Source organism: Cimex lectularius, unplaced genomic scaffold (assembly GCF_000648675.2).
Source record: "Cimex lectularius strain Harlan isolate CLEC.00 unplaced genomic scaffold, Clec_2.1 scaffold175, whole genome shotgun sequence".
NCBI classification, from domain to species: domain Eukaryota; kingdom Metazoa; phylum Arthropoda; class Insecta; order Hemiptera; family Cimicidae; genus Cimex; species Cimex lectularius.
Genome location: NW_019392745.1, coordinates 495,653 through 520,772, shown reverse-complemented (window position 1 = coordinate 520,772; position 25,120 = coordinate 495,653). Strand labels below are relative to the sequence as shown.

General features: G+C 34.6%; 1 protein-coding gene and 1 non-coding gene across 11 annotated transcripts in view; one reads left to right on the top strand and one right to left on the bottom strand.

Moving 5' to 3' along the window:
* Positions 1–11,196, top strand: part of LOC106670736 (protein jim lovell) — a 72,678-nt gene extending 61,482 nt beyond the window's left edge. For 4 of the 10 annotated variants that reach the window (XM_014401313.2, XM_014401311.2, XM_014401314.2 and 1 more), the window contains exons 2-10: positions 5,595–5,761; positions 6,038–6,209; positions 6,341–6,577; positions 7,364–7,534; positions 7,595–7,729; positions 7,790–7,874; positions 7,974–7,997; positions 8,407–8,499; positions 8,661–11,196. In XM_014401313.2, coding sequence (XP_014256799.1) covers positions 5,604–5,761; positions 6,038–6,209; positions 6,341–6,577; positions 7,364–7,534; positions 7,595–7,729; positions 7,790–7,874; positions 7,974–7,997; positions 8,407–8,499; positions 8,661–9,358 — 1,773 coding nt within the window. In that variant the 5' untranslated portion in view covers positions 5,595–5,603 and the 3' untranslated portion in view covers positions 9,359–11,196. The other 6 variants (XM_014401307.2, XM_014401308.2, XM_014401312.2 and 3 more) reach the window with 6 other exon arrangements.
* A 9,016-nt stretch (positions 11,197–20,212) lies between these two features.
* On the bottom strand, positions 20,213–20,315 carry LOC112126991. Its single transcript, XR_002910337.1, has one exon. It is a non-coding gene; the product is annotated as a U6 spliceosomal RNA (small nuclear RNA).
* Between the last annotated feature and the right edge of the window lie 4,805 nt (positions 20,316–25,120).

Here is a 25,120-nt window from a genome sequence, read left to right as displayed (position 1 = left end):
TTTAAGACTGAGACCTTTTGTTTAAATGAATAAGTATAAACGACTTAACTATATGTACGGGAAGAAAATGTATTCTTTATTTTTATTATGGTGGTTGCTTTCTAGCTGATCCCCTATGAATTATATACCAGATCAGAAGATTAACACATGCACATGCTCATGCACAAACGTAAAATCACGTTACACAGGTATATCTCTGAAACCATTGGTCGGATTCTTAAGTTTTCATGGATTAGGGGGCTTCTAAACGATCCACTATGAATTTTATTCAAAACGGATTAACGCATGTCCATGTAAATATTTTATTTATTTATTTATTATTTGTTTTATATTTATTTTTTATTTTGAGTCAGGTATTTATCTCATCGGATGAACAACATCGTCATACGTTATAACTTTCTTCAGAGTAGTAATGGTCCAGATAGTCTAATATATAGTGAGATTCCCGATTAAAATTTACAAAAGTTGGGAAATGAATCTCATCCACACTCCAATTTATTATATGTTTGTAACACATTATGTCTTCGTAATTTCAACACACTTTTGTATTGAAAATTTGTATTTCCCATTCTGGGGCCTGTGATTCGATACAATGTGAAAATCAAATGTGATAACTTCAAATTCAATAAATACTTTTTATTGATTATTTATATATTGATTATTTATAAATACTATGATTATTTATAGACCGTGAGATGCGGTCTGGCGTGATGTAGATATGGAAAAATATTTTCTTTGCCGTGTCAACGTTTCGATCTTTATTGAGATCATCTTCAGGGTCTGGGATTTATAAACATTGTTTATATAAGATATGACTAGCAATTTATACAATGACGTACACAATATAGAAATTTTAGGTTTAATCAAAGTTTTTATAAGAAATACGGCCAAAGGGCTAATTCACAGAATTATTACCCTGAGCCATGTACCTTTTCACCACAAGAACATAAAGATATACAAACATATACTACATAACAATCACTACCCTAAACACATAAGCAACAGAATAATCAACAAATACAAAACACTAACCCTATCTACTGTAACTAATGACACTACATCAATTCTATCAAACAGAGACAAACCAACATACATTTCCATGCCATTCATTCACCGCCTGTCACATAAATTAAACACATTTCTCTCTTCTGATAACATTAAAATAGCCTTCAAAAACTATAAAATTATTAACACCTTTTTTTCCAAAATCAAAGATCCCACACCAGTAACAAATAAGTCTGATATAATTTACAAAATCAGTTGTACAATTTGACCTGCAACTTACATCGTAATTACATCCCAATATAAGATAAAATAAGACAGTAAAATAACATATCTATGATGGCAAATAACCCAAAGAAAATCCTACAGCACTGGCAACCCACCATTTTGAACACACCAAAAATTTCGATTTCAACAATATTAAACACAGAACAAAACAAACATAAACGAAACTTTTTAGAAATGGTTTAGATCAACAGGATAAACACTGCATCAATTACAGAACAGACACATATAAACTCGGCTGCAACTACGCTAATTTAAGTCAACGTCAATAGCACACGTATAAAGTCTAAATCCCCACAATTTATCTTTCTTTTCCTTAACAATCCCGTCTATAATAATCCTGAAACTAGGCCCGAACGACAAGCCATTACCCCTTTTTTCCCGTTGCCGGCCCCTTTCACCTCAAAGAAGCCGACTCCTCGTAGAAAAATGAATTTCTATCCCTACTTCCTTCCCCACTCCTTCAAAATCAAACATATAAACAAAAAAATTTAATATCTCAACAACACACAAAGTGACTCATCTACACAGAAAACACGCACTTTGTGTGAGTACAAATACTTTGATTAAACCTAAAATTTCTATACTGTGTACATCATTGTATAAATTCCTAGTCATATCTTATATGTATAATTTAAACAATATTTATAAATCCCAGGTCTGAAGATGATTTCAATAAAGATCGAAAAGTTGGCACGATAAAGAAAATGTTTTTCTAAACCTACATCACTCCAGACCGCATCTCACGATCTCTAAATAATTGTAACATTTATGTTTGCTCATAATACTCCCGTAAAATACGATATGTATGATGATGATGACGAAACTAGGAAGCGGGGTTTGCACTGCAGCCTTCTGGCTTACCTCCTTGTTCCCTAGTTTAGTCCAAACGACTCAATCCTTCTCAAAGTATTAGGTCATTGACTGTTACTGCTACAATTTCATTCCTAGGTTTTACCTGTATGCTAGGTTAATAAATCTCCATTGAGCCGTTTCGCATTCGAAGATGTTATGGGTGGCTGTTTCCACCTCGTCATTGCATAATTTACAGATGGTTCATCGTTTTCTCAGATGCCAGTGACCGGTGAAAGTCCTATCACTCCTCTCAGTCTAGCCCTCTCCAACCGCAGCAGTGAGTTTGCTAGTCTTGGTGAGGGTCGTTTTACTGTGTTCGTTACTGTGTCTAGTGTCGCTAGACACTTCTTCTTTTGTTTCATTTGGATCCGTTCTGACGATTTATGTTTGCCACATTCATGTATTAAACATTTCTACAATGTGATAGAGGTGTTTGGAAGATGGTCCATCCAAATCCGTCCATTCAAGGGTCCCCCCTCCAAAAAAAAAAAACCTGGCCAAACCTGATAATTACACGGTCCTGCGCATAAATAAAGGAGCCGGGCCCGATAGCGGCTATCTTCCGCTTGTGTCTGGGCGAGAACAAGAATATTTGCCCAGACGGTTCGCGTGAATGCCGGCCGATCTTGATCTCGCACGCCCGGGCTCTCTATGTTTTGTAATTTCGATCCGGCCCTAAAAAGTCCGCTTTCGCCGGCGACTGTACCCCTTGTTTTCGGGGTTGAATACCGCCCTGCATCCTCTACTGTACATAAGGGCGTGCTTGAACCGCCCCCGCGGTCTCTGGCCACTCTGCATTTCTAAAATTAAAATCCCCTCGGCAGCCACCTTTTTAGTCTAGACGTTGCCATCGATTCGACCCTCGAAAACAAAGGCCGATCTTATCCATTGTGGCCGGCAATCAAAAAGAGCCGCGTCACGCTGTTCTCAAAGGCACAACATCCGATAAAAGGGAATCCGTCGACGATTTTCCCGATTCGCTCGAATTCTAATAGGTTCGTTCAAAACGGTATCGGCTAACCCGATTCCTGGTGGAAAAAGCTTTTCGACCCAGCCTTAGAGACCCGGGTTCCGTAACAATTCCCACTTTTCGCACTCCCCTGGCTTTTCTTTTCTTTGTAACGCCGTGTAAAACAATAGCGGTCCGGAGCGCCGCCCTTTAGTCACGGGCGGTGCAATGAAGCGTACGTTTCGAAAGTGATATACGCCGAAGTGCCGGCCGCCTTTCCACAATGTCATCTACGACAACAAAAAACTAAGACAATTGGTACCATACATACTCAAAATCTACTGCTATGCACAAAAATCCATCTACGTACAATTTTCATAAAAGCCATGCTATCAACTGCATACCGCCACAACTTGACAGTCTTTTTTTAATGGCTTTTTTTATTTTAAATTTAAACGTTAGTCAGGAGTCAAGAGCATCCTTCCCTTCACCTATTTCCTCATATTCTGATCATATCTGACTGATCGCTTCTTTCAGGTCAGCCTGGGAACATCTTGCTCTGTTGGCCGGAGTCCTGTAGGGTATCCTCGGTCCGATCCTTTATTCAATCTCCTGATTTCCCTACCCATCCTAGCACATCCATTCACACTTTTGCGGATACAGCTATTCTATAATATTAATGATCCCGTCCTGTTACATCGCTCCTTATAGGCTCACCTAATCAAAATAGAATCTTGTCTAAAAACGGGGGCGGATAAAAATAAATGTACATAAAAGGCGACACATAACCTTTACCTTTCGACGTGGAATAATGTCACCACTACACCTACATCATAACATATCCTTCCTATAGTTAACCACGTCCTAAACTAGCAAAATTGACGCTTCACAACAAACGACTGATGTACAGGACATTAACAAAACTATCCCCAATAATTTTCCAGGAAATTAAAGCGGCAGTTTCCTCGTGACCTGTTGGGCAGCAAGTCATACAAAGCATGTAAACCCTATTAGAAGTGTCACCACTGAGTGATTCTTCACACCCTAGTGCCAAATAGTCCCAGATTTTGTTTTAGTTTATTTTCAAATGTATACAGGTCAAGAATTTTACTTATAGGATAAAAAATATATACTATTATAAAAAGAAAAAAGTTTCTGGTGACTCAGTGCTCACAGGCATTATTTGGTGTATTACCGATCATTTTGGTCTTCCTATCCTCGCTTTTTTATGCTGCCATATGCATTTCGACATTTAGCGAGAAAAAGAACAGAACAAAAATTAATAGGGGAGCTGTTGAAATGAAGAGTGATAGGCAATTTCTATTAAGGAGTTTATTGGAAATTAATAAGGACTGGGTTTTTTTAGTGTTTTTTTTTAAATTAAATTAATTTTCTTTTGATTGTCATTATTTCTCGACCATTAGTTGAGCAGAAAGTTAGCTTCAGAGATGTTGTTCGTAGGGTGTCGAATGTAAAGCTGAGTGACATCAGCTTAAATGAGGGAGAAATTAAGAACTAATGGAAGTTCATTTAGAAACATGGAAAAGAGTAAAGGTCCAAGAATAGAGCCTTGTGGTACACCAGCCGAAATCGAGAAAGAGAGAGAGAGAGAGAGAAGAGGAGATAGAATTGGAAGCTTTAACTCTCTAAGTTCTGTCAGCCTGGTAGAAGACGAGATCACTAGAAGAAAAAACAAAAAGATATGTCAGTTTCCAAATAGGCAAATTATAATTTACAGAGCAATGCATTGCAAAAATCAAGTAGAACAGAAAAAGGGCCACTGAATACGGCCTAATACTGAAACACAGCTGACAGCCTAAATGATTTTAATCAAAACTATGCTTAATATTTAAATCGTATTGAATTATAGTTTTTTAAAAGTCCATCTATCAGCACACACATGATGCAAAAGTCTTTCGATTTTTTAAAACTATTTTTAATTGAATACCAGTTATTGTGATTACCAGGAAATGATACAAAGGTTGAAACAATGCGTTGTTCAACATTAGGAATGTTTTTGATCCCCTTACAGTGTCCTTTGTTTATGTATCAGCCGGATTAAAATGGCCAAAGTGCTGATTAAACGAAAAGTCCTTGATGTATGTAGATCAACTCATCTCCTGCAAATATTGTTCAGAAACATTCACTCGCATAGATTTTCTTTTCTGAAAATCCTTAGGACCTTTTTTAAGATTACAATAAATGAACTCTAAGCTTTCATTTTGCAAAGTCTTTTGTCATTAACAACAATTTGCTACTTTTGGAACCTGCTCATATGAAGTACTTCTAATTCTAAACCGTTTCCTCATTAAAGTGAGATAATGAGTTTTCTGAACGGGAGAATAATGTGGTGATTGGGAGATCACATACAGTTTTTAAAAAGATGGAATCATTGGGTAGAACTAAACAAGGGCTTATCACATTAATATTGAATATGCTTAATTGTTTTACATTTTTTTTTTAATTTCCTTCCATTATTAATAATGGTGTTTTTCTGTTTTAGCAAACGGAAATGAGTACTCCTCACTACAGCCTTCGTTGGAATAACCATCAAAATCACATACTCTCCGCCTTCGACTTACTTTTGCAAAATGAGACGCTGGTCGACGTGACGCTCGTTTGCGAAGAAACTAGTTTTAAAGCACACAAAGTCGTCCTTTCTGCGTGCAGGTATGTTCTAGATTCAGTTTATGACTCATTTTAAAATAGTTCATGATAAGGTTGTGCAATAAAAGTTGTACAGAATTATCGTTGAAGCTTTTAATAGACTGTGTAAAGTTCAAATGATCGTTGTCTACACCTAGTTTCTCAATTTATGTTTTTTCATCATCAGAAACTTTCAGCTACCAAATAGTTTGTCGTTTCTGATATTAACATAATTAAATTGTTTGAGATTAGATACATTTGAATAGGTGAATATTTTTAATTGTTTTGTTCTTGTTTCAGTCCTTATTTTGAAAGGATATTTTCGGAAACGCCATGCAAACATCCTGTGATCGTGTTGAAGGATTTAAGAGGATGGGAAGTGCAAGCTATAATAGATTTTATGTATAAAGGGGAGATCAGTGTAGGACAGGAGCAGCTCAGTTCACTGATTAAAGCCGCCGAATCCCTTCAGGTGAGCTTAATCATTAAAAAAAAATACTCTTACATTTCACATAAAAAAGATTAACTTAAAAAAAAGCCATACTAGCCTTGTTCTTTTGGTTTGTATACAGATTATTTCCATTGTTTTGTTTTTGGTTTTAGGTAAGGGGTCTGGCACACACAGAGAGGATTCCTGTCACCGGCACCAGTGATAAGGATGCGCCGCAACGGGATAGGTGTTATTCTCCAGGGGCGACAAACACGACCTCCTCGCCCCATCACCAATACAACGGACCACCTCATTCGATGAGGCTACCCCAAATACCTCACCTTCCGAATATTTCTTTCGGTGAAATGGCTGAACGCCACTGTTCGTCACCTCTGCCAAGGCGAAAGCAGGTATTTGAAAGATATTAAATATATAATTAAATGTGGGTCGTGATGTTCAAACTTGAAACAATGAGGGCCTCCATAATGCAAGTCTTTTAACTTTTGTGCAAGAAAATATCGCCTCCATCATCCAAATTTTCCTAGCATATCCATCTGAAAGTATATTTTTATCACATTATGTATATTTTAATATTTTATGACAAAATAGACATGGTAAGAAAAAATAAAACCCACCATTGTTTGTATTGTGATTGACATACTTTGGATTTCAAGTATTCAAAAGTCTGGTTATTTATTAAGTTTCAATAAAGCAAAATTTACAAAAAAGAATACAAATACAAATGGAAGGCAATGTTTACATGTGAATTATTTCATGAACTGTGATAGTTATGTGAGTTTAATTTGCGCATGCTTACCCATAAAGTTGAGGAAAAGTCACCCAAAAAGAAAGATGTCATGCCATCACACCCATGCATTTTGTATGTGTCGAGGCAATAGTGTTTTGGGGAGGAGATGGCAGCAGGTACAATTAAATCACAGATAAAACACTTCTTTAACGAAAATGACTTGTGCTTTTTGGGTTTCTTTTGCCAATTTTGCTGTTCAATGGCAAAACCTGAGCATTAAAAAAAAAATTATCGCAATTGTTAATCAATCCGACTTGCATAATGTTACAGGCCTGTTTTATTTTTTTTATTCCATTTTAGAACCCAAAAATCATGATTCTTTTACTGCACTAACTATTTAGTATACATACTTGTCTTTACGCTCTTCTTTTAATCATTTCGTTATCAGGCCAGACCCAGGAGAAGATCAGGGGACACAAGCGGACCACAAGATCTCAGCAAGGCTCCCAATTCCCCGATTAGGTCAGACATTGCTGAGAACCTGTCAATGAAGAAAAACAACAACAACAACAATACATCAAACTGGCAAAACACAACACCCACACCTCCTCAAGTAAATGTAAGATGGACATTTTGTTTTTTTGAAATTGCCCATTACTTAAATTGCATTAATTTCTAGATGAAGATGGAAAATGATGACTCGGATCCCCAAGACTCAAATCAAACCCACCCAGTCGCTCTGACGACTGCCTCTCAAGAAAATAAAATGGACTTCAGTAGTTCTGAACCTATAAATCTGCCTCCGCCACATCATGTATGTTGTTTTCTTGCAGTCCCCCTTCCCCGTACTTGTTCATAAATCTAATTAAAATAGTTTTTCCGGTTGCAGGATTCCCCTATAGAAAATTCATTTCCTCACCTGGCATCCATCTCTGCTCTCTCACTGACGCCACCACATAGTAAGTCATACAATTACACTAGATAATTCTTATGTCTTTCCTTAAAAAATATAACTAAAAATTTAGGATGGACTCTTCAATTTTAAATTTTTGTTACAGTGTTTTCATTGGATTCTCAACTTGGTAGGTTCAGTTAAAAATTAAATATTTAAATGTTCTGTTTTCCGTCTATTTTTGTGAATGTATTTAAGCCAGTCTGCATGGTTTTAGCAATTTTTCAGTTCTTAGATTTTGAAATTTCTCTATGTGGTCTGTGGGGTGATGAACTTTTGAACTTGAATTTGGTCGTTAACATTAATTTTATTTTGTCTTCCTCACGGGAATGATGTTTAATTACAGTTTCAGTTGTTATTATTAAAGTATTGTTGTTCATTGTTTGTGCCTTAAAACTCTTTAATTATTTATTACACTATATGTTTTTATTATTATTTTGTATATGTATTTATATAGTTTTGACATTGGACTTGAGCATTTGAGTTCATATTTAAAATTTGGTCAGTTTTAATTTTTTCCCCTTTTTTTATATTCGCAGGGCTATTCCCTGGAATGGATAATTGTCGGAATTCTCTTCTAAATGAAATGTCAGAATCAAGATTAGAAAATCACATATCTAATAAAAAGAAAAGTAAGTAAATTTTTTAATAATCAAAAATAATTATGAATAAATATTTTCTAAGTTCATTTATTTACAAGAAAGCTTTATAATTTTATTAATCATTGGACATTAAGAAATGACAAACAACATTTTACTTTAAATGGTCACAGTACAATTTTGTGTTCTTTTAGTGGGTCGACCGAAAGGACAACACAGTGCACCGAGAGGAGGACCGCCAAGATCCTGGACCAATGCAGAATTGACCGAAGCTCTGCAACACGTTTGGAATAAAAAGATGACGACATCGCAGGCTTCCAGGATTTTTGGAATACCGTACAACAGCCTGCTTATGTACGTTAGGGGCAAATACGGGAAGTCACTGAAACTGGAACAGTTAAAAAAAGAATGCTTCGGTGAGCTTGGAAGCCCATTGGATCTATTAGGCTTAGGCAACATATCAAACAACAACAACCCGACTACGGGTAGCAAAGGGCATAAATTGCCTGAGCCAGACCACATGATGTTGGGCCCGCATGGGTTCAACCCCGGCCCGTATCCACCGGTGCCGACCAATTTTTATCCCGATTTCGGAGCGCCTTTCCCCGTCCCTGTTGGGATGGTGCATCTGCTTCCACAATCGGAGAAAAATCGTGAGCCCAACCCTGCAGGGGTCATGGACTATACCAAAGACGAGGAAGACAGCGGAAGACACCGGAGCACTCCTCTCGACTATGGGGGAAAAGAAGAAATAAGGACGAGCCCGATGGCTCTCGACTTTGTTAAAGAAGAACACAACCCCAACTGTACAGAGCCCGAAGAGAACAGCAACAGCCCGAGCGCACAGCGGAGAGAAATACCCGTAGGCCAACAGCACAATGGGCAAGATTGACAACAACCAGTTTTTCCCAAATTTTAAATGTTCTTATTCTAACGAAACACTACAGCTAGGGAAAACAAAGAGTTTGGGTGATGTGAATTTTAGTTATCTTTCCATTGAAGTATTGTATACTCTGGTGTATTTATTAACACTTTATTAAATCTTTTGTAAGGGTGTCACAACAAGAATTGGTAGTTTACTGGGAAACAAAAAAGGTGGTGGCTTATATTTGCTAAATTTATATATTATTTACATTTTGTGCATAACATTAAAATGAGCAATAATCGGTACTTATGATTACAGTAATTTCCAGCTTATTCATTATTCATAGTGGAAACCAATATATAAACAATATTCAGCAGTTAGCTAAAAGAGAAATTATATTATAATAGGATGTTCATCATTTTATTTTTTAGTTCTTGCAGTTTTGGAGAAATTATATTAAAAGCATCTTTAAAATTTAATATGTATGGAGTAATTTATGATCTTACTGTAATATAACTTTAGTGCAGAAAAATCAATTATAAACACTATGTCAACTAATTTTGTTTTTTACTTATAAAATTAATTTTGTATTTTCACATTACCCCTTCAGTGTTGCTGTTGGTTGGTGTGACACCCTTTTGATTTATAACAATGAAGTTTTACAAATCTAAGTGGTGTTTTAGGAGATGTTTGAGTGTCATTTGAGGATAATGGAATGTTAGATATGAATTTCATTCTTCATCCTTCGTACAAACTTGCCTCGTGTTGACCGTCATTAACAGGATACAAATTCACTTGTTTTCAAAATTCGGATCGGTCCCAGTGTCGATTTAAACAGTTTGGCAGAACCTTAACATGTCTCATTTATACAATTAACAAAAATTGATTTTAGGGGGTGCAATATTAATTTTATAAAGTTATTTCACTCTGGTGTGATGATAATGAAAAATTACAAAGACTGACTGAAACATGCCAATGTTGTAAGAGTATATTTTAATGTATGTTTATACATCTTCAGTTTTATAATAAGATACACATTCAGTTCTTTAATTGATAACTAATTACAAAAGACAGTTCCTGCAACAGATATTTATACCAAATAAGATTTTATTTATAAAGAAGAAGAAAATATAATGTTTACTACTAGTATAGTTAGGTACACTTACAGTATTTTACAGTATTGACCGATGTACTTAATTGGGACTTGAAAAGTAATTTCCTACTGAATTTCTGGTGTGATTTACAGTCTATAAAAATAAATGTACAACAGGACTGCTATTGGTGCAGTTGGACACATTGAAGCATCAATGTGACAACATATTTGTGATTAAAATGAAAATCATTTAGAAAAATTATTTATTGTGGTTACTTAATAGGTAAGAGCCAAACCCAGATTATGTAAAGATTTGGGAGAAGTGATATATCTCATTGTTAAACTTGTTAACTCATTTATTAACCTTACGTTATTCAAAAAACCTATTATTATTATTTTTTATCGAATAACAGTTGATTTGACTTTTTTCCTTGTTGCTGATTCCAATGATTAAGATTTAAAAAATAGAACAAAGTTCAAAATTTAGTTGTATAAAGATTAGTACAGAATTGCGCACCAAAATTTAATGTTTGCACTCCTATCTGCACTTGTATAAAAATTTTAAAAAATCTAGGAAAAAAGGAAAAAGTGTATTAGGTATTATTAGTGAAAACAATGATTTTAGACGTTTTTCATTGTAATAAATGGAAAAAAAAAGAAATTAAGATTGAAAAATATTATTCTGTCATTATTACGATTATTTAAATGTTTCAAACCAGAAATAATTTGCAGAACCGTGTATACAGTTGTTAAAAAGAGATATTTTATAGAATACTGTTTAATATTTTTACATCTACAAATTATGAACACTTGCAGGGTAAGGTATCTCATTCCGGGATACAGCCTTCAACAATAGATACAGGTATTTAGATTAAGTTTATCAGGTCGGTTGATTTCCTATTTGCATTGATTATTGATAACGAGTTATTTTATTTTTATCTGTAAATTTACTTGAAAAAACAAAAAAAACATGTATAAATATATATAAATGGAAATATTTACAAACATTGTTTAATGATTGATTTATCAATAAATTAAAATATGCCATACGTAATCAAATTTTTTTTTTTTTTTTAACAGCAAATTAATAAATATCAACAGTCAATGCAAATAGCAACAAGAGATGCTCATATCAATCAAACCCATGTCTACATGCTACACAAGGTACAGACGTTCTTGTATAGAGAATGATAATTGTTTTATTAATTTGTGGTTCTATGTTATAATCTGTTTGTAAATGTTCTACTGGCTTCCATATAGTATAGAATTTAGACTAGTGTATTCGATGACAAGATCCTTTTCATTGAGAGTGCTTAACTTTCCAAGGGGGTCTCGGCCTCCGGTTAAAACCCAGTCTGAATCAAACCAGGAAAGTCAACATATTTGGAAATTATTATTATTTTTTTAATTGTATGTGCAATATTATTTGTAGTCATGTGGAGTTAATTATTTTTCAATTGTCACCTTGCTGCAATGAAGATATGCAATAAATTTATTGATGCTGTTTAATTATTGATTCAGTTAACAGTGGGAAAAAATCAGCATAATTATTTTAAAAAATTTCTAACAGAACATTTGAAATAATTACCTCCACACATTTATATTTTCTTTAATTGTGTCACTTGTTTCGGATTGATTGTTAATTGTTTCTTTAAAATCCTCTTTTTTTCTTTTCTTTTTTTAACAAAATGTACATAATTTACATAATAATTGTATGGGTGTTTTTAAGAGAAATAGTTGACATTATCCTTTCGTTTTGTGCGTTGATTCCGAAACAGTGTGATAGACAGAATTAAATCTGTGGTCAATAATGATTATCACTGTTTTACCATTGTTAAGTGTGATATTAAATCTACAGTTTAGAATTTAAAAATTTGGTATGGCTGTTATTTTCAACAGAGTGGGATCAATTTTGTGCAATTTTGTTTTGCAATGCTGCTTTTCATATTTATTTTATTTCTGTTTTTATTAAAATTATTATTTTTTTGTTTTTGATGGAAGACAATATATAGTCAAGATATATTTATATGGGAATGTTACCAACCGATTTTTATTTATATGCATTTCTTTCTTAGCTTGATGCTAATTATTTATACTTTTAGCATATTTATTCCGCTTTGGTTTTTGCTAATTAATATTTATGTTTTAACCAATTTTAATATGTACAATATTATTATCGTAATTATACATTTGTATAAAGATAACTGCACCATTCCTCTGAGCAAGTGGTTTTTAATGTTAAGATTCATATTCTGATCAATTTTAATGCAATTTTATTGTGTATTTTATTACATTTACATTTTATATATATATTATTTTTTTTAAGTAGTGAACTTTTAATGATGTTACGGCACAAATTGTTTTACGGCTGTGCGATGGTGTCTAGGTCTTTTGTACATTTTGTTCCAGTATCGATTAAGTTTTGTGTCGTTTTTAACTTGATCTGAACTCGCGTTTGAAAAGTTCAAAACCACAAACTGACTGGAAATTCATATTGTAAATAGTCAAGACGACAAATCTGGTATTGGTTCCTGTGTTCAGTTAAATTATTTTTTTTTTGTTTTACGTGTCAATAAAATATAGTATTGACTAAATTTTGTTTTATTTTTTTCATTCCATTTTATTTATTTTTTATTTTATTTTGCTTTTTATCTCGAGTATAATAGCATCCATACCAATTCTCTATTACCTCACCTTTATATAGAATGTTGTAACTGTAAAATAAAATAAAGAAGAAGAGAAAAAAAAACGGCAGGAAACTATATTGTATTTAATCACTGCCTGTATTGTTAAGTTAACTGTTACCTCAGAATATGTGATTTGTTTTTCTAAAATGTATAAAAAAGATTCCCTTAAACAAACAAAAAAAAACGTTTATAATATAATTCTGGTGAACCTTTTTTTGCTTAAGGGACGCAAACAGACTTTTTTCCTTTTTGTTCGAGTAATTGAATAAATCCTAGTTTCTGTACTGAGTGTGATATATAAGTAAGACTGCTACCTCAATGGTGCATGCAAGATAGCTAAAGTGGTGCCGGGCTCTATTTATTTGTGGTGCACTCAACTGTTCCTTATCGTTTCTCCTATATTTACAATCTATACAGAAATCAACAAAATAAAATAAATACATTAATATAGTTGTTTAACTGTCATTGTAGTGAAAAAATTGGGATACGATATGTCTAGTAAGTAATAAAATAAAACGTGTACAGGTTGTCAATAACTTTATTGGATGTCTAATTGTTAAAAAATAAATTATGATATAAAAACACTAATTTTTTCAGTATCGATTATATATAATGTTTATAATAACTTGATTAATTATTTAAAAAAGATAAGTGTTATAATGAAATATATTAAGAAAAACACTACAAACTTTTTTACAAGTTTATTTTACAAAAAAAGGTTTTTGCTGTAGTTAAATTTTAACACAATGTACAAATTTAAATGTGAAAAATAAACATACACAGATATACTGAATATTATTCTCTTGGACAGGGTAGCCTCAACTTGACAATTTTATCCGAATCGAAATAATTGTAAATATTAATGTATAGAATCTAAAACTATCATAGGTGTAAGTGGACAAAAAAAAATTAAAGAAAATTAAAATGTATACAAAAAAAATCTTCTCTAGTTAAACTGCGATTTGGCAAACAAAATTATCTTTGGCATTGAATTAATTTAAAAAAAAAATGATTGTGGAAAATTGTAAATTACCCTATAGAATTATAAACACATCTGTATGTAGGTATTTTAGTTCTGAAAAATTTTAAATAAAGATCTTAGAGCCTACTAATCTACTATTTGCTTCTTCCTAACATCTCTTTGTTTGCATGCCTTTGATTCTTCTTATTAGAGAAAACAAAATTCACAAAATGAATGTATAATTTTCTAGTATGAGGTAGTCAAAAATAAATTTCAAAACAAGTCAAATTTTTAAAAATTAACTAGTACTTCTCTTTTCTTTCTTACACCTCTTCATACACCAAGGAACCTAAAGTGTAAAGTGTTGGATGAAGGAGCAGTCTCTACAATATGTAAACTAAAAATATCTACCGTTGTAAAAGTTCTTACACTTATTCCCTGATAAATTAAATAATCTTTGATAAATTTAAATAATCTTTTTTTTAACACAAAAGAAACAATATAAAATTATAAATCAATGAATAATTGATCTGGTTTAGCAAAAGGCCCAATTAAAAACATAATATAATAATTATTTGAAGGACCAATACTTCACAAACAGCTTCCCACAGCCTCTTGTGAGTTCATCAAGAATCCAAAACGATTAATTTAAATATAAGGCAAAAAAGAGGGTAGTTTGAAAAAAGTTGTAGGTTGAGATGATGAGTTGGTGTCGGGGGTACCAAAGTCACGACAGCTCTCAAGTGGTTAGAACAGCAGTGTATTGAACTGAAGGTAGTGGGTTCGAGACTTTTTCACGCTTTTTCATCTCAACCACACTACGTAAAATTATAAATCATTGAACATGTTGAAAACATGAAAGATGTTTATTTTTGCTCAACGAACTTACTAGCTTTGAAGAATCTAAATACCAATCAATAGACCAGAACTCCTAACATCTGGATCGCTTTGAGAAACAAAACTGAGTTTAAAAAAAAGAAATTAATACATAAAACAGAGTTGAGTGACTCATTGCAGACCCTTAAATTATATAATTATATTATATCTGTACATTGTAAGTCAGTTTGTTTCCTCAACAATATTTAAGTATATAATTTTGCATAAAAACATATTTTTTTAACAAATCCATTTATCCTACATTTTATTAACCATTAAGTCCAGTCCTTAATCTGGTTATTTGGATTATCACACAAACGATACAATACACAATGACACAAGTTTATTAAGGTTGACAAATGGGTGAAAGTGATCCCAATTCATAGTTTGACTGATGTTCCATTCTAAAAATTTAATATAAATTCAAATTCATCGGTATGTCCACAGAGGGCAAAAAAGACCCATATCTTGCAATTTTTGCTTGTTAAGAAAAATATAAATATAAATAATATATAAAAAGGTATAGTATTGGGGCATAGACTCATTCTTCTTTTAGAAATTAATTTTCAATATCCAAAATATTGAATTTCACTGGAAAATGTCACTACTCCTGCTGAAGTTTCTTTCCGTGTCTAAAGTTACCTCGTTTTAAACAAGGCCACACTCTCTACGCAGTTCTATATATACTTGCAATGACTAGACACTGGGGCAGACTGTTCTATTTTTGAACCCTTTCGCCATCGTCTCATGTCCTTTGACAAGAAAAGGCAAGCGAACCTTTGTACTTTTGTAATTCCTTCCAACCGAGATTATCATTTTTAGATAAAAACCCAATCACACCCAATTAAATTCACTTAATTTTGGATGGTACAACCTACTGCACAGTTGCAACAGAATTATTATTTAAAAAACAATACAAGTAATATGGAATAATAATTCAACTGGTAATTAAGAATAGCCATTCATTATTTAGTAAGTTCTTAATCAAATAAATACATACAAACACTAACATCCCAATTGAAAGCTCGACAAAGGAACTGTTTTTTTTTTGTTTTTTTTCAAATTGACCGTATCCCTGTTTTTTAATAAAAATTAGTTTACAAAATAGTATTAACTAATGAAATTCAATAATACAACATAGAAGAAATCCCTCATAAAATTATAGACTGCAAAAGTAACATGGCAGCCATTAAATTGTTATGGCCAATCTAATAAAAGAATGATAATCTGTGCGAATGTTGTAAAGCTTTATTAGAGACATGTGTAGAACTTAAGAGACATCTTTGCAGTACCACGTTTTTGTTTGGAAATATTGGGAGGAGTCCACATTTTTCTTAAAAGCCCTACCAAGGGTGTCCAGATTTAAACTTCTCCACACTATACCAACCTTTTAAGATCTGGTTTTTCAAAGAATAAGTTAAAAGAGGAGTAGTCTGAGGAGAAAAAAAATCATATATTTTCTAACGTTACTTCACGGAACATATGTAGCCAACACACAAATTATTACCACTACTATTTAAAATAGTACAAATAAAATAAGACTTATTAAATCAATATCTTTAACTAAATCATTGGAGGTATAAAAGGACTTTAAAAATAAACACAAAATCGAAAAAAAGATTATTTTCATTAGATTTTGCAGGGCGATGAACCTGTAATTTGTCATTTTGGTCTGCCTATCTTTGGCGGTTTGGTCTGTCGGCATACAGGATAGGCTGAATAGAATGGTGATGACAGTCACACCGAAGATGGCGAAATACTGATATGCGTCTGACAAAGCAACCTAGGGAAGGTAGGCACAGTTGCAACTGAAGGGAAGATAGGCAAACCAACTTTAACCATCCCTAAGATCGGTAAACCAAAACAATTCGTAACGACCAAATTATCTCAATTATATTGCTTGATAATTTCCTAGCATCCTTGTCTGCCCATCCTCGCTGATTTTTGTTAATTCAGAAATGTTTAGGCATTTCGTCATCTTCAGAGTTTGGGTGATATCTGTCCAGTGAAGTTTAGCAAAGAGGTCGTGGATGATGAGGAGGCAGTGTAGTTATTATCACTATTAGTATTGTTTGTATGTGTTTTTGATGAATTAAGTCGGTTTGTTTTATGGTTCTAGTCGGTCTTTTTGGTTTTTGGTCCATTTCATTTTAATAATTGTAATGGGGTTGAGATGGGGAATTGATGTCCTAGTGGATCGAGGTCACGATAGCTCAGGTGGTAGAGCAGCGGCGTATCTAGCTGAAGGTCGTGGGTTCGAATCCCTCTCGTGCCATTAACTTTTTTTCATCTCAACTAAAAACCTTAATTAATTGTAAAGTATTAATTGGTCAAGCGGACCACGAAATTAGTGAATTTAATAATTGTAATGTTTTATATGGTATGAAAGATTTTTATGAGTTATTATTCGTGAATTTACGAGTTTGTTTTAGAGTTGACTATGTTATGTTCTAAGTTTTCTGTGTAATTTCGAAGTTTTCGACTAGGTTCATTTTCTGCCCTTTTTGTACGTAATACTTGTTTTGTATTTACGATGGTTCGTGGTTATTTATTTTCCGTCTTTGTCCCTTAACGTCGTGGTTATTTATTTTCCGTCTTTATACCTTAACAATTTGATGTGTTCCCTGTATTTGTCTTTTAATTTAAGTCCTGTCTGTCCGATGTATTTGTCTCCGCATTCGCATGTTATGTTTTTCCTTGTTGGTTCGTCTTTTCGATGTTTTGTCTTAGTAATTTTCCAATTGTGTTTGTGGTTTTTAGCATTGTTTCATAATTTCATAATTTGTTGAATAAGTTAGTTAGTTTGTAAGTTTCTTTCCCAATGCGGTCCATGTATCTGCTTTTGAGGTGTTGTTTTGTTTATTATTTTGTTGGTTGTGTTTGAGTTATAGTCGTTATTGTGTGCTATGGTTTGTACTCTTTTTAATTAATTTTCGTATTTGTCTTTGGCAAGTGGGATTGATTTTATCCTGCCATGTATTTTAATGCTGCGATTGTATGTCCATTTGATTCGGCTTATGATGTCAGTTGCTGACAACCTGGTGGTTTTGGTCTGATGGTTTTGACAACCTAAATTCGGCGAGAACAGGCAATCCATGTGCGATCAAACTGCTGAAATTGTATCGAATTCGGTGATCTTAACAAACTTTCAAAATAAAAATAAAAATAAATAAAATAAAGTACAATAATAATAAACGTATTAATGGGTAAAATTAATTTTTTGAATATTGGCAAGAGAAAAATGACCGGAGGAGGAATCGGATTAATAATTTTAAATCATTCATCACAGGAGGGAGAAAGAATGCAAGTTACCTATCAGAGTTTGTTAAGATAAATTCGAATTCTCTGTTTGGTTGTCATGGATAAAAATAAATAATTACGCACAGGGGGGACAAATAAAGCCACAAAAGCTATAGAATTTCCATATAAAGAATTCCATATAAATAGGGTAATTAAAAAGACCTCCGCTCGTAGGAAGGACCATGAACTGAATGGTCGACACCGAGGATTATTTGTTGAGCTCGACCAAGATTGGCCAATATTGGGCGTTTTGCGGGTAAAAAAAAACCTGGAAATGGTGTATCCGCCAGAGAGTAGAAAGACTCGCGGCGAAGAGAAGAACGCCCAGCTTGAATTTATGTTCTCACCCTTGATTCCGCATTAATTTTAATGAAGTGATCATTAATATCAGATTATATCATCTGTCAAGAACGTAACGCCCCTGATAACTAATTATTCTCACCGCTTTGTTTTCCTTGTGTTTTGTTGTGTTTTTAAGTTGAAACACCTCAAAGAAGAGAAGAACGTAAAGACACCAGCCTTATTAGCTATAAATGAATAAAACTGCGCATTGAAATCTTCCTGTGGCACTTTTTTTACTAGTAAACAAGATAACTGCATGCGAGTGGTAAGACATCAGACATCAAATTTCGTTATCAAAGTAGCCTAGTTCATATGCCAGAAGGGTGATCACTTTTTTAAAAGACAAAATTATTTTGCACCGATGATAAGGCCTGTCTACGAAGGGGACACCTTCCACCACACTCGCTTAAGCAATTTAAGTAACATTGAGGAAACAACTATTTACCTAGGTTTTTAAAATTTTTGAACACAGTTCTGTCAGCTTAAGGAAATTGAAGAGGTTCTCTATTCTATGACTATCATTACAATTAGACTAGCAGATTACCACGTGTATCCTCTCCATCTCAAATCTAAAACATACAGTTGTTTTAATTTATATGTTACCTATACATGATCGTTTGCTATACAAATATGCACACATGATTAATGTATCACACAGCACAACACTAATGCCAGCACTGCACCGGAAGAACATGTGCTTTAGGAACCAGCCATTGCTGGCACTCAATGTGTATTATTAGGTAACAAGGAGGTCGAGGCGGGTTGTTAGGATGTGAATGAGCGGAGAAGGCTCGAGCAGTACAGTTAGGATGGTTCGAAAGGTTAGTGTGGAAGGCTTGGAATCTGGACCGGATCAGTTCGTTGACAAAAGGAAAGTTAAGTTCTTTGTGGATAGTGAGGTTAGAGACATAATAAGGTGCTTTGACAATTTGTCTAAGGACTTTCGATTGGAAGGATATTGGATGGATTTGGCACCACAGTTCCACTCAGTATATCCATATTGGCTTCAATAAAGTCTTGTATAGTGTTAGCTTTGTCTACATGTAGTTAGGATGTGTTTTACTTTCAGTAGTTCTTGACTTTGGCAAATAAACTTGATTCTTTGGCAAATTAGGATGCCCTTGACATAAGGGTAAGCCTACAATCCTGTGTGCTATGAGCGTTCGCTCTTTACGCTTACGAAAGTATAGAAAATGTTCCAAATTATTGACCGCTGTTTTGAAATTTAATTTATCTATTGTTATTTGTGCACAATTAACATGCATTAAGCAAATAGTATAAATAATTATATGCAAATCTGACAGATCTGTTAGACCAGTGTAGAGGAGGGAGAGAAAACATCCAGTGCTCCTCGAACTCTCTTTTATTTAGTTTAGAGGGTTAAGATGGTTATGGAGCCATCGTCGTTTGAGACAGCGCAGAGGATTATAAGTATGGGACTTGAGGAAAGGGATTGGGCTAGTAGGTTAGGGTGGAAAATGAGGAAGCGTGTTCTGATAAGATCCTTCACGAATGGGATTTTAAGATCTTTATTAATCATCTGATTGGTAGAGTTGAAGATACGGCGGAAAAGACCAAGAGGATAAGAAACGACCAAGTTTTAGGCTTATCACCCAGATCTCAAAAAGAAAATATTAAGTTCTCGTGTGACATCCATGCTCAGGGGCCACACCAATCTTCTCTGGATCGTTCCAATTATAGTACATATACCGTCGAAGCTAGTACAAATGTTTTTATGTCAATCCTTTCCGGAAACGAGAGAATTTGGCAACCCGAAGTACTTTTCACTCTTGCTGTAAACATTTTACATTTTAAACGAAGTTTCCAGAGCTACGTAATCAAATCAAAAATGACGAAAATCTTCTTCCAGGAACAGTACAATGTCAACATGTCGTCAACCTGAGAAACCCGAGATGTCAGGGTTCAGGGAACTATTGGTCGAAAATGCAAGTATAGCATGGCACTTCATTGATCGAACAATGAGGATTTACGACCGTTTGGGAAGGTCATCATCCTCTTCATCGGTCGGTGCTGACGCGCTTTCCTACCGCATGATTTAAAACGTCCTCTCACTCACTCACTCTCTCTCTCTCTCTCTCTCTCTCTCTCTCTCTCTCTCTCTCACACACACACACACACACACACACACTTCTTCTTCTTCTTCTAATAAAGGTTAAAGCGTGATTCGCCTTTCCCGATTCGTCCCGTTTGAAAAACATGAAAACCGAGCCGGCCCCACGAGTGAGGAGGCCCCGGGCTGATTTGGCAACTTACCGAATGTTATTATTTGTCACATTGTTAATTATTTGTCGAGTTGTCCGATCTCCGAGCCAAAATTGACAGCCGATGTTTGCCATCGTTTGATAAACTGCCCTCACCTCTTGAAATGCTTCTCCGGAGAGCACGTACTGCTGATCGGCGAATTCTGAACCGGCTTACATCAAAAATCCAACAAACCGATATAGAATTTATTTTTATTTTTCGAAAAGAACACCAGATTGAAAAATTTGAATTTAGACTTTACACCTCGTCCTATTTTCTACTGAGACATAATTCTGGTTTTAGCGGACTATAAAACAGGTTTTAACACTTTAAAAAAAGTAAATTATCATCTTAACATTACGACCTATCTACTAACGTCAACAGTTATACAAATCAAACTGTAATGTTAAAAAATTTGGCATATCTATTGGAAAATGAGCAACACTCAATTTCGTTAAGTTGTTGTTTAACACGTTATAAAGACCGATAAAAATTCATTTGCAAGTATATAAAAAAAAATCATTGAATTTTAATTTTTTTTTTAAATTTGTAAAATAAGTAGGTAACATGTAACAATTAGCAAGGTAATATATACAAAATTAAAAGCAAAAATGGAGAAAATGCTCATTGGTATTACTCCAATGATACTAAAATATTGTCTGTGTAATTGATACGTGTGTCATTATCATGTCTGTCACTTCCTAGCAGATCTCTCGGCTCAGTCGGCGAAGAGGGTTCGATGGGGTTCGTCGGGATGTGAGGTTTCTTATGGGCTTAAAGTGGTTGGGAGGGGTTTGTGAAATTTGCGGTAAAGTAACGGATTTCATCTTGAACGAAAGGAATATTTAAGTCTATATATGTTGTTAGGTTCTTTACATAAAATGGAGCATCTTGTATTTTTCGTAGGATTAAGGATTGGAGTGTTAATGCGGTGGATGTTGGAATGTTTGGCTGAACCCCACACTTCCAATCCGTAAGTCCATACCGGCTTAACTATGGTGTTGTAAAGCAGCCTTTTATTCTTGACAGGTAAATTAGAAATTTGTCAAGAAGTCGTGCAAGATCTCTATATCCTAACATTTCAGTCGTGTGTGAGGATTCCACGTCAGGCGTTTGGCAATGTACAGTCGGAGGTACCGCACTTTGTCCACAGTTGGAAATAAAGTTAACGTTATTTTAAAAAAATTTGTATTAGCATCCATAAAGTTTAAAAAACCATGAAATTTTATTGAACTTCATGGCTTTAGTTACATTTCCAGTTTAATTTTTTAAACGTAAAAATATAATAGGCCAATATATAATCAGGATCCCTTTCTTCCAATCTACTCTCGGGTTTTGAAATTTTTTATTAAATCTGAATTTTTGGGTCAAGGCATGGACAGGCATCCCTAAAACCTAGACTGTATGAAATTCCTTCCGAAGCTTTATTTTCATCTTTTTATGCGATAAACCTATTGAATTGTGCATTAGCCTGTGGATTGTAGCTCTAGCACCCTCTGGATGAAAAAGAGTAGTGGTGGTGAATTCAAGAGGATTTACTATTTTTTCAGCAATTGTAGTCCTTCTCATTACTGCAATAATGATCTGGCACGCTAGCATCTGAGCAGTACTGAGGATCCTGACCGACTTTAAAATGCAATAAATTCGTCCACCAAATCGCCAATTCGTAGGCTAAATGGTCTAATAATCGCTGTTCAGCTTTTCCCAACAAAGGCGTTACCATCTTCTAATGGCGATATTCGATGTCTATGTGAATGTATTAGTTGTTGATTCCTTAATGCCTAGATATTTCAATTCTTTAGAGAGGTAAATTACACCTCCATTTAGCACGACTAGCTACAGTTCTACTAGTGTCTTTTTTGTCATTTCCGAAAGGGTCCCCGGTCATCGATCTTATTAGCCCCTAAAATCTTCCGAAATCTACCTAAAAAATTAATATAAACATTTCAACAATGCAATATTTCTAACACACACCCATCCAGTGGAAACTATCTTAATAGCCCCAATACCAAAACCATACAAATCCCTCTGTGCACTATCATCTTATAGACAAAGAATTCTCCTTATTTTATCTTTAAACGTTTCCTCACTAAAAGTCTAATTCCCATGGTCTACTCTGAAAACTTAATTTCCAACCATCAATTTGGATTCTGATCCCTCCATTCTACTGTTCAGTAGTGGTTCACAGTTTGATGACACAATATCCACGGTTCTAGAAAACAAACAATACTGCTCAGCCGTATTTCTGGACGTTACGGAAGCATTCTACTGAGTGTGGCACCCCGTCCTTTACAACTTAATACACGTCCTCCCTACACTTACTATCTCAACCTGATGTCCTTCCTCTCGGATCGGATTAAAGTGAGAATCGACACCGATTTGTTACCCATCACGCGAATTAAACCTGACAAGAAAGGATCTAAGTACAATCCTCCTCACAATGAACACTGCTGCCAACAACACACACAACCTTTGCGGACGACACCTATTCCTATCTACACACTTTTTATACACCAATCCCATCCTAGCCTAGAAGCAATTCAACAACATCTGAACCTCATTACCGTCTGGTGCACTCGGAGGCGGATTAAAGTTGAACAAGCAAAGAGTCACCACATAACCTTTACATTCAAACGTCACACCTGCTCACCAGGGTATATAAATAAGGTCATACCTCCACCAAGTCCGCTAATTTGGGCTATAGTTAGGTTAAATTTACGTAGAACCCACATACAAGACAGACACCTACTGGGAACAAAATTTATGCATACATAATAAACTTACAGCTTGCAAAACACTCATCAGCCCGACTTGGACTTACGCAGACCAATTGTGGGGCTCAGCCAAATCCTCCAAAATCCAATGGATTTCTCCGCCATATCCTCAACGCTACGTTATCAATCAAATGATAAATAAATAAATAAATAAATATATATATATATATATTGATTGAATTGAACTATTTGCAACTTTCAAATAATTAATTTGAACTTTATAATTTATTTAGTCGTTATCAATCGTTTTGATCAGCCCATCCTAGATGGCGGGGTCGACAGATTCCTCCCCAAGATTGTGCAGATTCATTCCCGAGGTGGAAGTATGAAGTTTGACTCAGACAGATTCATTCCCAAGGTTGGGCAGTGCGGTTTATCAAACGCACACCTTCCTCCCCACGAAAATTGATAGTGAAATTAATTCCCCAAACTTGCTAACGACCTCAGATATAACGAGCTGTACAAGAGCAATTTATGACAAATGAAGATCAATCCTACCGGCTAGGCCTACTAATATCATGGATGTACATGAATGTTTAGACAAGCGCAGTGTGACAATTTTGAACGATTTCTTCCCCGAAAATTGAAGGTAAAAATATCTTCTCGTGTGATAAGTATCTGACAAGACTGGCTAGTGTAAACACGATTTATATCGATGCTATTAATAAATAATTAAATTAATTGCCATCCAAAAATGTCTACCAGCTAGTGACCATAATGGCTTGAAAAATGATCAGTGCATACCTCTAGTGTTTTCTCTGCTACCGAACTAACGCAAGGAAACATACGCCCTGCTTTTTTAATGTATTACCCCCAATGCCCACTGCATTGATTTTATCATTTAACTGCATTTTATTACAATCATTATTAATGTGGTACTTTTTTTAATAGATACATATTTCGATGGACAGAATTGATTCTATCATTTCACTGTATTTTAGTACAATCATTATTGCATTTATTATATTCAACATACAAATATGTTGTTTTTCTGCAAACCCAGGGACTTAAAAATTTACTTAAACGTTGGGAATGAATCTGTCGCTCGAAAAAGTTTACTTATACCTGCGGGGAGGAATCTGTCTGTCCCCCGTCGGTCGCATTTCGGCAATTCGCCATCTTCAGACATCATTTTATATTCCCTCCCCAGCATCCCACCTCTCATGTTAAATAACCATCCCATCCCCTTCTTCCCCTCGGTTAAAAACCAAGGAGTAGTCTTTGACCAAAACCTTTCCTGGCATCCTCACATTTCCAAAATTTCCCGCCATTGTGTTGCCTCCATCAGCCTATTTCATCGGTCCTGGCTTCTCTTACCTTTCTACACCCGCAAACTCCTTATATCTTCCCATCTTCGATTACAGCTGTGTGGCTACGTGGTCTCTCGGAGGGGGAAACTCGCGATTGAAGCATATACGAATTGTTGCGTAAGATTCGTGTTCGGCACCCCATGGTGATACCGGGTGTCGAGGTTTTATTCACAACTTTCCTGGC